Source organism: Lagenorhynchus albirostris, chromosome 19 (assembly GCF_949774975.1).
Source record: "Lagenorhynchus albirostris chromosome 19, mLagAlb1.1, whole genome shotgun sequence".
NCBI lineage: Eukaryota > Metazoa > Chordata > Mammalia > Artiodactyla > Delphinidae > Lagenorhynchus > Lagenorhynchus albirostris.
The window spans coordinates 19090958-19103021 of NC_083113.1; the positions used below are offsets into that span (position 1 = coordinate 19090958).

Below are 12064 nucleotides of genomic sequence, written 5' to 3' on the forward strand. Positions count from 1 at the left end.
TATTAATATACCTATGGTAAAACCCCCTATAATCACCTCCCACAGTTGCCAAAAACCACCAGATAAAATTCAACATACATTAGTGATAAAAACACAAATAGGAATTTATAACCTTTTCCTTGGCATGATCGCACACACAAACACGCCCTATGGCAAAAAAGCAATTTTAATTGATAAGGTAACACTAGAAAGATCTCTGCCAAGATGAAGACAAAAATGCCTTCCTGGGCTACCCTGGTGGCGCAGTGGTTGAGAGTCCGCCTGCCAATGCAGGCGACGCGGGTTCGTGCCCCGGTCTGGGAGGATACCACGTGCCGCGGAGCGGCTGGGCCCGTGAGCCATGGCCGCTGAGCCTGCGCGTCCGGAGCCTATGCTCCGCAACGGGAGAGGCCACAGCAGTGAGAGGCCCGCGTACCGCGGGAAAAAAAAAAAAGCCTTCCTTCTATTTCTGCTGTCAGCTAACACTGTTCTGAAGATATCAGCAAGGCAATTAAACAAGAGAAAGCAATGTGGAGCATAAGAATTAGAAAAGACTTTCAAAAGTCTAACTTTCTCCTTTCAAAGAAAATAAAACTGTACATCTGGAAAACCCAAAAGGATCAAAGAAAACACTATAAGAAAATATAGTGAAGTAATATGACATGAAACTAACACACTGTAATCAATAGCCTTCATTTATAAAGCGATATCCAATTAAAAGATAATGAAAGAGAACAACTCATCCCCAAACCAAAAAACACCTAGCCATGAACTTAACAAGAGGTTAGACATCACAGTAGAAAAGTAAAATTCTCCTGAAAGACAGAAAAGGTAACTTGAACAAAAGGAAATCCATCATGTTCTTGGATAGGGAAACTCAGCATCACTAATTTAGATGTTTAATGAGATCGCAATCAAAAACACCATCTAATTTTTTTTCCTGGAGTTCGACAAGTTGATTATAAAGTTCATATTGAAGAACAAACTAGACAAAATAGCCAGGGAAAATCTAAAAATAAGAAAAATATTGAAATATAGGTTCTAAAATTGAGACACGGATGTAGAGAACAAACCAAGGGGGGAGAGTGGCGGGGTGGGGGTGGAGGGTGGTGGCTGGTGGTGGTGGGATGAACTGGGAGATTGGGATTGACATGTATACACTAATATGTATAACATGGATAACTAATAAGAACCTGCTGTATAAAAAATTCAGAAATTCAAAAAAATATATAGATTCTAAAATTTAGATATCATGGTGCTGATACATGAAGAAAATATAAATTGCTTTGTAATTCAAGAATGAAGAAAACCTCTCCCATGACTCAAAATCAAGGAGTAATTTTTTAAAAAGGGGCAACTCTAACCACCCCAAAATAAAAATGAATGCATTCAAAAAGAGAAGTTTAAAACACATATACATAAAATATCGGGGAAAATATTTGCAATAATATCACAAAAAAAGGATAAATATCCCTAATTTAAAGTTACTAAAATTGAGATGGGAGTTACTAACAATTGAAATGGACAAAAGATATAAATGGACACAAGAAAATAAAACAACAGTTCAATGAAAAAATGCAACGACACTTAAACATGAACCAAATGAACCCCAGCAAACTCAATTTTATTTCTTATAAGAGAAGGCACACCAAAATTCTAACGAGATACCATTCCTTGCCTATCAGATGGGCAGAAATCCCGAAGTTTGGCCACACTCCACTGGAGAGGCTATGGGGAAACAGCCTTCTCAAACACTGCTAGTGGAATACAAATGGTATGGCCACTACAGAGGGAAACCTGGCAATATCCAGCAGTATTACATATGCATTTACCTTTAGACCCAGCCATCCTGTTTGGAGGTAATCCATCCCTAAGTGAAGTCGACAAAAATATGAAATATATATAAGCTTACTTGTTGCATTAATTGGTAATAGAAAAAGGTTCAACACAACCCAAATGTCAATTGATGGGAGACTGGTTGAATAAGTTTTGGTACATCCGCAAAGTAGAGTGGTATGCAGCAGTAAAAAAATGGATGAGTAATTTTACACAGTACTATGACTCTCTGGAATATATTAATGGAAAAAAGCAAGGCGCAAAACTGTTTTATGCATTTGCTCCCTTTTATGTAAGAGGAGTGCAAGATGAACATGTGTATGTATATTTGTGCATATACGTGTGTTTATTCTGAAAGAGAAATAATGGAAGAATAAAGCAAAATCAAGAAAAAATTTATAATATGAAAAAAATCAAATAAAAAAGGGAAAAAGCAAAAACCTAAAAAACTAGAAACAAATGGAGATAAAGAAACCTTACTCTGTAACAAGTAGATGACATAACCACACAGAGAACATAATCACTAGAACTGAAGTACATGACTTTGAATGCATCTCCTTTGTGGCTTATACTGTGCAGTTAAAAAGAACTGCAAAAAAATCTTAAACTTCATACTACTTCTTACAGTGGTAGTATTGGTACAGTTATTTTGAAGTTTATTATAGGCACATTGTAGGATAAATAAAATAAGTAATTATGTGAAAGCCATTGAGAAGATTTTCAGAAGCATAAGGAAAGAAGGCATAAGTCTAGAGAAAGTAAGGAAAAAAGTGCAATCTTACATTTGAACGGAAACGATCAGTAGAAATTTATGAATTTTTTTCCCTTCTTGAAAAAAAATTTTTTTCTCTGTCCTTATAAAAGAACACTGAGTACTCCCAACCACCCAGATTACGGTTTCTAAATGCCATTTCCTACCAAACGCCCTGGAGAAATGGGTGAATCCAGATCCACTGGGACTGGATTCCTCTCCAGCCCCTGAATCCACTGATGGACTTTAGGGATTCAAAAGTGTGACAGTCAGACCTTAAGTGCCTCATGATGTGTTACAAGAGGAAGTGCACTGCTCCAGCTACAAAGTATTCTTGCCTCCACAGCTAACTACTGGTTTACAGGAAACAAGAGGGACAGAGGAGCAAGTTATCAGGCAAAGCTAGAACGAAGATACTGTATAGGATAAACCATCCAATTCCTACGAATTAATGACAAGATAAAGAGAGGAGCGAACAAACACGTTAAAAACAAAGTCGTCATCAGTTAGAGATGTATAACGCGTATTTTACAGGTAAAATGACATGATGGCATTTTCTTTACAGTCTAGGGAAAAGAAAAAGATGAACTAAGGTTGGCAATTTTACTTACAAATGATTGAAACTGGAGGAGGGGTACATGGAGTTCATTATATTCTTCTTTCTGTCAAGTGTTTTGTTTTGAATGAAAATTTTCAAAAAGGAAATGAATGCACATGGCCAAATCATGACACCACTCTGTTTTGCCTACAGGTGCCCATTTTCATCCCCATCTTGGTGACTCTCTTATCCGTGTTTTTGGTGTTGGCCCCAATCATCAGCCAGCCTGCATTGGAGTACCTCTACTGTGTGTTATTTATGCTGAGCGGCCTTATATTTTATTTCCTTTTTGTCTACTATAAGTTTGGATGGGCTCAGAAAATCTCAAGTAAGTATCAGCTGAGGGACTGCTTTGCTGTTAGTAAGGTGAGGCAGGCCCAACATCCTGTAGCCTCATCTGTCCCGATTCTACCAGGACCTTCTTATCACAGGGTCTTGCTCAGCTAACAAATTTCATCTCCTCTTTGGGAGGAGGCATGACCTGTTCTCCTCAGTGTGACACCTCTGGGGTCCACCTGTGGCCTCTTCCTTTGTTCCCATCAATTCCTGTAACAAGCAGGAAAAGGAAGCACCGTTTTTTTTTCTTTTTTTCAAATGTAACATACACATAACATAAATCTTGACCATTTTTAAGTGTACGGGTCAGTAGTGAGAATACATATTCACATTGTCGTGCAACCCACACCCGAAGCACTGCCTCGTGCCTGATACCCGGACATCATCTGGGAGTCTCAGCAGCAGCCCAGAGACCCCCCCAAAATGCGAGAGCTGGGACGAGGGCCTGAGCCTTCCAACGCCAAGGCCACGGCTCTTGCTTTTCACTCAGCAGTACCGATTCGTTGTGTATTTTAGGCAAGTTGTTTAAAAGTTTAGCTATATTGGCCATTTTCATTTTGAAAAAGCAAGCGGTGACGGCAGAGTACATCAGAGGACCCTGAAGTACACCCAAGGGTGTGTTATATTCTACACGGCGCAGCCAGCTGCAAGGAACGCCATTCACAAAAGCCTGCCAGGCTGCCGAGCCCCTCACCAGACCAACAGTGATCCACAGCCTTGCCTGGTCTCCCTCACCCTAAACATGAGTTCCCCAGAGGCAGGAACTGGGCTGTGTACAATTTAATCCTAGATCTATAAAGCAGCCACGTAGTACCTGAGTAAATGCGATGAAAAATCTGCCTTCAGCTCCTTCTCACCAGGGAAGTACAGTCATTCCTCAGGCACCCCATGTGGTTTTTTATTTAGATGCATCCAACTTAGGGAGACATACAAGGTAGCAAAGAGCAAAACCCAACTGCAAGTGGGGGAAGCTGGCCCTGAGACTCCATTTAGACTGAGCCGCCAGCGACGGGGATGCCTGCCTCCACTCCCTCTGCCTGTGTGTCCCCACCTGTGAAACTGGTACCACCTCTCACCTGACAGCGGTGTTACAAGAGACAGAGAATCTGTTTCACGTTCGTTACCAAAGGGACAGCAAAACCAAAATATGGCTTTATTATTTCCCAAAGACTTTTCCCCTTTCTCGAAATAGCTCCCCCTACCCCTAACCTCTTTACGCTGATCTAAGCCCGAAGCTGAGAGGGGTTGCAGGGACACTACTATAGGAACGAAAGAAAAGGTATATTACTACCTGAAAAACAGCCACTTTTTCCCATGCCTCTGAAAATGGACTTGCATTTGATCATACTGACAGAGAATCTACCTAGGATGACTTACAACCTAAAGGCCTGAAATATGTCTTATTTCTCAGCTTTAGAATATTTAGCCGAGCTGTTCCGTACAGAAACCAATAAGAAGTTAAAATTAAGGAGGTAAAAAGAATTAACAACCTGTATTTTAAACAGGATGCAGACTTAGTGACTTCAGACCAAACATTCGATCTTTGGTCAGTGGTAGTTAAATATACACATATAACTGAGTCATTCATATTCTTCCTGTAAATGTTTTGGTGGCAGTAAAATATTTAGTAGGTTCCTAATGCTTTAATGGGAAATAACTTATCTCCAAAGAACCACCGTAGCTCCCAGGATGGATCTGCCCACCTCTGCCCACCTGTGTCCCCTGAGCACAGGCTCTGATGTGAGACATCACCAAGAAGTAGTAATAATATCACTGCTCATTGATAAGCAAGGCGAAGCTAATTTTAATTTTTTTTTATTTTTTGCGGTACGCGGGCCTCTCACTGCTGTGGCCTCTCCCGTTGCGGAGCACAGGCTCCAGACACGCAGGCTCAGCGGCCATGGCTCACGGGCCCAGCCGCTCCGCGGCATGTGGGATCTTCCCGGACCGGGGCAAGAACCCGTGTCCCCTGCATCGGCAGGCGGACTCTCAACCACTGCGCCACCAGGGAAGCCCGCGAAGCTAATTTTAAATTACGGTTTTCTGACTGCACTTTTTCCCTCCAGAGCCTCTCACCATGCACCTTCAGATGCTGATGGAAGTCGTCCCCCCAGAGGAAGCTCCAGAGTGACAAAGCCCAGCCTCCTGTGGCCAAGTCTAAGCTGTGAAGAATTTATTTTTGTAAGCAGTATTTGTGGTTGTTTCTTCCTGATGTTTTTCTTAAGAAAAAAATGTATTCACATGTGTATAATACTGTTATTTTTAGCTATCCTTAGCTCTCTGGGTGGGTGTTTGCTGAAGTTAGCAGGTGAGGATGTAACCCAGCAGAAGGCTGGTGGCCAGGGAAGGGCTGAGTCAGAACGGCCCCCACCACACGGTGACTCTTCAACAAGGGGCACATCACACCTGCTTCAATAAAGGGAATTCTTGAAACTCAGTGATCAGAAAGGTGCATATGTGTGTGTATATATATATACATATATATATATATATATATATAAAAATATAAAATTGGTGGAACTTTTGCTTTGATTGAGATAGATTTTTAACATACTAAATAAAGTACAAATGCTTTACTACCTACCCATATTTCACCTGGGATGTATGTAGCAGGTCTGTCCCAGGCTGGACGTCAAGGCCCTCAGTGCAAAGCTGGCCGTCCGGAACCATTTGCAGCCTGTGTCCACAAGGGGCTCAAGGGGCTCAGCATCGCAGGTTCCCTGACAGCCTTCACTGGCATTTCGGTCAAACCAGAAAGTGTGGTGTATAAAATTCTATTTTGCATTTGGCACTCATGGATTTTCCTGACAAAATACGGTGTAAAAAAATGGGAAAAAGTAACATTTCTGTGAAAACACTGAAATTTTATTGATACACTGCAGAAGACACTCACACCAAAATTTACTAAGTATGTGAGCAATTTTAGAAGCATAGAGACGAAAGTACTTTTACCAGGCATTTCAGAAATTTCCCCCCAAACGTGAGATCAGTACATGTTAATAGTAGAGAACAAAAAAAGCAATTAGTAATTGTTTACATTTCACAAGCCGGTGTCCTATGTCTTACAAAATGTTATTCAGAACTTCAAATAACAGTAAATGTCTCAAAAAAGAAACTGAACTTTAAACATGGACCCTCCTCTGGCCAGTACTTTCATTTAGCTGGTAGTGTACCACACAAGAGCATCAGTATTCTATCTTCTCTGAGAGCAGGACCCCACCATTTGCATGTGGGCAACACACGTTTGTGCAGCTCTACTGCTTGCTATTATTGTGGGCTGTTTTACGAAAGAGACAATACAACCGAGCACACACTGCAGGTAGCTAACAATCGCAAGGAAAGCCAGTGCAGCTCAGGAGGCCTGGCTGCCGAACCAGAGCCCTTCCCGGTGGAAGCAAAGTACACTGGATGAGGACATTAAAAGAGTTTTGCAGAATCAGGACCTTTGCCAGCAAAGACACCAGCACTTCACACTTCCCCAAGAGCCTGCCCTATTTAGCCAAGAAAAAGGAAGATCACTCCCCGTACACTTCATGTGCCAATCGGACACCTGCCAGTTAACCCACGGGAGTCACGGCAGCAGCAAGGATGCGCTCCTGGCAGCTGTCCAGGCTGGATGCCGCGTCCTCCCACCAGAGGGCAGCGGCCTGACCCCGCCCAGCAGCGCTTCGGGCCCCCGAGGCCAGGTGAGGCCCCACAAGGAGCTGAACGTCTTATTCTACAGATGAGGAAACTGACAGCCAGACGGTGATCCACGCCTGCTCACAGGACACGACAGCTTGACGACAGAGAGTTTACCTCTCGTTTAATACCTGGGACATACCTGGTGGTTTATACCTGGGACATACACAAACTTGGGCACCTGTGCTTTCTGATGTGTAAAAAGAAGAAAGATCTTGCGGGCAGTTCCAACAACCTACCGATGCTCTTTTCCACTTCTAGGCAAAGCCGCCAGACCCACACTAAAGCAGTGCACAGGGTGCAAATTTCCCAACAGCTCGCCTGTCTAACTTTTTCCAGTTACCATGAAAAGTCAGGCTCTGGGCATTCCCACACTTAAGCGGTAATGACAATACACATTTCTTGGTAACCTCGTGACCTTATTAAGGCACCACAGCCTCATCCCAGGATGGAGTCATGAATGTTTTCAGGGCTCACCACATCCAGGTATTCTGAGGGTTACCTCCAGGCACCCCACATGACCTTTTCCGTTTCCACTGGAGAGAAACCTGTGTCCTATTTGTCCAGGACTCTGCAGGTTCCAAGGGTTCTTCGGAAGCACTAGCTTTACCTCCAGAAAGCCCTGGGTCAAGCTGCTACTGCGGAGGGAACCCCATTCTCATCCTTGGACTGTCTCTTCACAGGAAGTAAACTTACCCTGGGTAGCTATCAATATCGAAAGAATACTAGGAGTATTAGTACACAGACAGTTAACCCTGAATCTCAACTAGCTCACGGTTGAAAAGGTCTGTTAAGCCGTGCGGGGTATGAATTTTAAGAAATCTCAATTTATATGCACAAGAGAAGGTTTTAAGAATGTAACCAAACACAGGTCTAAATGAAAAAAAAAAGAAAAACGAACTCCAGATGGTACAGTTCATTACCCGAACGCCACGGCGGGCATCACTCAACCTGAGTGCTGAGGTGGGCTTCACACCAGAGGCGATGGGCAGGACAGCCCAGCACTCGCTGTGTCTCTGCTTCTACCTTCCTTCCAGAGTCTCATCATCGGCCCATTGTTCAATCAGTTAAGAACTTCTCACCGTTACTAATCCCAGTGCCACAAGGTAGCACTTAGTTATACTTGATCCTTGAAGTGACAAAAGGTCTCAGCGTGACTGCCTGTCTTCTCAGCTCTCGGTCATGTAGCAACACCCATTTCTGTTCAGAGTCCTCTGGCCGCTCACATTCTCATTCACTCTCACTTTCGTTTTCATCTGAAGCTTTGTCACTGGTCTCAACCAACTCTACCACTTTGCAGGATGGGTTTTTAGAATTTACCAGCTAAGAGAGATAGTATTAAAAATATGTTACTAATTATAGATTAATTAGCAAATCTCCCCCCCCCCATTATTTTGGTCGTTGCAGAAAAAGTCCCTTGGGTTATAGCTCTGTATTTTGTGACCTATTTTATATTTTCATTACTTTAAGCAAGAAACAAGCAGGTAAAACTTGCCTGCTTATGAATAAACGATTTTCCTAGGAGAAATATTTGTAAACGTGTTATAAGGAGGTATGTTTATAACCAAGAGTTGATAACTTCCTCAAAGCAGAACATTTAGCACCAAGGTCAACCACGAGGAGAAAACGGATACCTAAGAGCTTTACATGAAGACCCATTTCCACGAAGGCCACATTGCTGAAGTCAGCTGACTGACTGCGTCCACCCCCACGGTGCTCGGGACCTACGACTCTCCAAGGGATGGGTGCCCCCCCCTTACCCTGGAGAAGTGGCTATCCTCATCCTCGTCACATTCTTCCCAGTGATCAAAATCAAAAGCCACGTTAGGATTCTGTTCAATATAACAGTTTATGTCAAGTGAGAGAATAAAACATGCTCAGCGTGTTAAGCCCAAGCGCAGCTGATTTCAACTCACCCTCTGTCTGAGTAAGCCACACCAAGACTCCTTTTTCTCTTTCGAGAGAGTGATTATCGGTTCACCATTTTCCACTGTGCATTGGCAATCATCTTTTATTATGTTGGCCTGCAGCTCCAAGTCAGCCAAGTAAAATTTCTCTCCCGCCCAGGCACTAGGTTTACAAAAGGAAACGAGGTCAGCCTTCTAAAATGTTAGAAATTATTTCTTTTACTTTGTAAGCTATCCATAAACCCACCTGAAAACAACTCTATCTCTAAAGTATTTACATTTGTAATCTTTTACATTCCTTATTCTTATCTTCAATATGACCACATCCTCTTTTTGGAACCATTTTATTTGTGGGTGGAAGCTAGAAGAAAGTGAAGAGGATTATACACTCATCTCTGTTTATTCGCTAGGCAAGAAAGGAAAGCAGACCCCAACAATGATGAGCATACCTTTTCAGAGGCCCTGTAGTTTTGTTAATGGAAGCATCTCCAGTGTTTTCAGGTAAAGTTTCTGTACAAAGAGTCAAATTTTCCTATAGGTTATTGATATGTGACTCCATAATATATGTATATATATGTACTTTTTTGCATTTTATGCAACTTTTAGTTGAGGAACTACTCACTAAGACTGTAAGAGTATAAACTTCATAGTAACCAAAGTATCCAATTGCAAAGAATAATTTTAAAAAATTAAAATGCAGATCACTTAGTATAACTAAGAAACAAATATCAGACTAAGAAAACAAATATTTGCCTTGTTAAATATTATGGTTAAACAACTGGGAAAGTAAACTGTCTGAAAAGGAACCACATATAATCATTGGCCACAGGATACAAATGCTCCAGTGTCTCTGCATCTTAACCTGCTAGGGCCCCACTAACGGCTTCCAGAACAGTGGCCAGTACACACAAGGAACCACTGCTGGACACAACATTGCCTAAAACAACGCAATTTAAATTCTCAATCTGAAACATCTGAAGCTTCCAAAGACCTGAGCGAAAATGTTTATGAGCAGCTCTGTTAACAGTAGTCCCAAACTGAAAACAACCAATGTCCTGTAACAGGTGAACAGCTAAATAAACTGTAGTATATGCATATCATGGAATACGACTCAGCAATAAAAAAGTACCACTGCTACTTGCAATAATCTAGATGAATTTCACGGACATAAAGTTGAGTGAAAGAAGACACAAGAGTGTATACCACGTGCTTCCAATTCAGCAACACTGATGGTGACAGAAGTCGGAACAGGGGTTACTGGGCAGGGTTACAGACAGGGAGGGTGCGTAAGCGAGACCACTGGGGTTCTGGAAATGTTCAACAGCTTGATCTGGGCGTGGGTAATGGTAATACACATAGGAAAAATTCTGATGAGCTGTACACTTAAGATCTGTGCACTTTTACTGGGTGAGCATTATACTTCAAATAAGAAAAAAGTTACCAAAAAAATTGGAAGCCATACTGTCAAAAATAGAAAAAAATTGGAAGCCATACTGTCAAAAATATCAGTTTCTGTCACCTTCTCTCTAATTCATCTATAAGTGGAAAGCCTAAACGTTGGTAAATTTCCAAGCATTAATGATTTTAAGTTAACTGTCTTTTACATAACCAACCATGTGTTGGGTTTTCTGAGTTTGTCTGGGAGTCGGCACCTCTCTCTGAGCCCTTGTCCTCTTGCTGTGTGCTCTGCAGACAAGCATCGTCTTCTGTTGGAGAAGGCATCCTGGGTAGAAGAGGCAGAGGTTAACTGTGAGACGAGGAGACAGGCAAAATCTGGCTCCCTACAGGGACCTCCTGGCAAGAAGAGGGAGGCAGGCCAGCAACACACGTCTGTGAAGCACCTCCTACCACGAGTCAGACCCGCACAGAGCTTACGGCTCATTTACAGATGACGGGCAGGTCAGTCAGCTCTGGGCACTACTGCGTCCCTGGCAGCGGGTGCAGAGTAGCTGATCGACACACACATATCATCCGATAAAGGCAGGAACTCATTTACCGAAATAAAATTCTTTTCAAATCACTTAGAGGACAGTATGCACTGCTACCCACTTCAAAGAGGATAACACAAGCCATCGCCTTTCCTCTCCTGCCCTAGCCTCCCCAGAGACACCCTCTTACCAGTCTGGATCTACTGCTAGAAACATTCTTTGCATAAAAAGGCAAATACTGCCACCTGCATCTTTCTAGCTAAAAGACACACACGCGAGTTTAAACACATGGGAACCCACTACATTCACTTTTCTACCCCTTATTTTACTGTACTTAGTAAGTGGAGATTATTCCGTATCAGTATATAGAGGGCTATCTCATTCTTGTAAAACTTTTTAATTGTGCTTTTCTTTTGGTGGTTTGAACAGGTAACCACATGCATGTGGTTCAATATTTAAAAATAAATAGAAAGGTCTACACAGTGAAAAATCTACCTCTCACCTCTGTTCCCCAACCACCAATTTCCTTCCTCATGGGTGACAGTGTAATTCATTTTTTGTGCATCCTTTTTGAGATAATTCAAGCGTAAAGGAGCAAACCTATACAAACGCATGTGTGCGCACACACACACACACACACACCTGTGGTTAGGGAGTGTGCGTGTGTGTCTCCAAGGGGACGACTGACGGACACCCATGATGCTTGTGGCATGGAGGGCAGTGTCCCATGTTCCAGCCACCCAGGCAGGGACCCCTCCTCAGGCCTTGTTTTCCTCACCGCTGTGCAGCCCCAGACGCTCTGCTGCCCACCCTCTTCCTCCACCACGGCTCTGATCTCCCCTCGACCCTCATCTCCTGGGGTCCTGTTCCTTCCACCTCTCACACTTACACAAGTTCTGACTCTCCTCAAACCCCAGCAAACCAGAGCCTCCCCAGCCGCTTTCCTGAGCTCTAGGCTTACACCTTCACTAACCTGAAACTCGTGTCCAAACCCACTCAGTGTGTCCTCCTCTCCAAGCTGGCTACTCTCAGTCGTGAGGGCTCAGAA

General features: G+C 42.9%; 2 protein-coding genes across 2 annotated transcripts in view; one reads left to right on the forward strand and one right to left on the reverse strand.

The window, feature by feature from the left end:
- The window catches only part of SLC7A9 (solute carrier family 7 member 9), a 32723-nt gene extending 26809 nt beyond the window's left edge, over positions 1-5914 (forward strand). Inside the window, exons 11-12 of the mRNA XM_060131471.1 lie at positions 3318-3492; positions 5567-5914. Coding sequence (XP_059987454.1) covers positions 3318-3492; positions 5567-5631 — 240 coding nt within the window. The 3' untranslated portion in view covers positions 5632-5914. The remainder of the gene's footprint in view (positions 1-3317; positions 3493-5566) is intronic.
- Positions 5915-6481: 567 nt separating this feature from the next.
- The window catches only part of TDRD12 (tudor domain containing 12), a 77609-nt gene continuing 72026 nt past the window's right edge, over positions 6482-12064 (reverse strand). Inside the window, exons 27-32 of the mRNA XM_060131470.1 lie at positions 10702-10811; positions 9538-9598; positions 9336-9449; positions 9098-9251; positions 8942-9013; positions 6482-8504 (exon numbers count right to left, since the gene is read on the reverse strand). Of these exons, the coding sequence (XP_059987453.1) occupies positions 8412-8504; positions 8942-9013; positions 9098-9251; positions 9336-9449; positions 9538-9598; positions 10702-10811 (604 nt within the window). The 3' untranslated portion in view covers positions 6482-8411. The remainder of the gene's footprint in view (positions 8505-8941; positions 9014-9097; positions 9252-9335; positions 9450-9537; positions 9599-10701; positions 10812-12064) is intronic.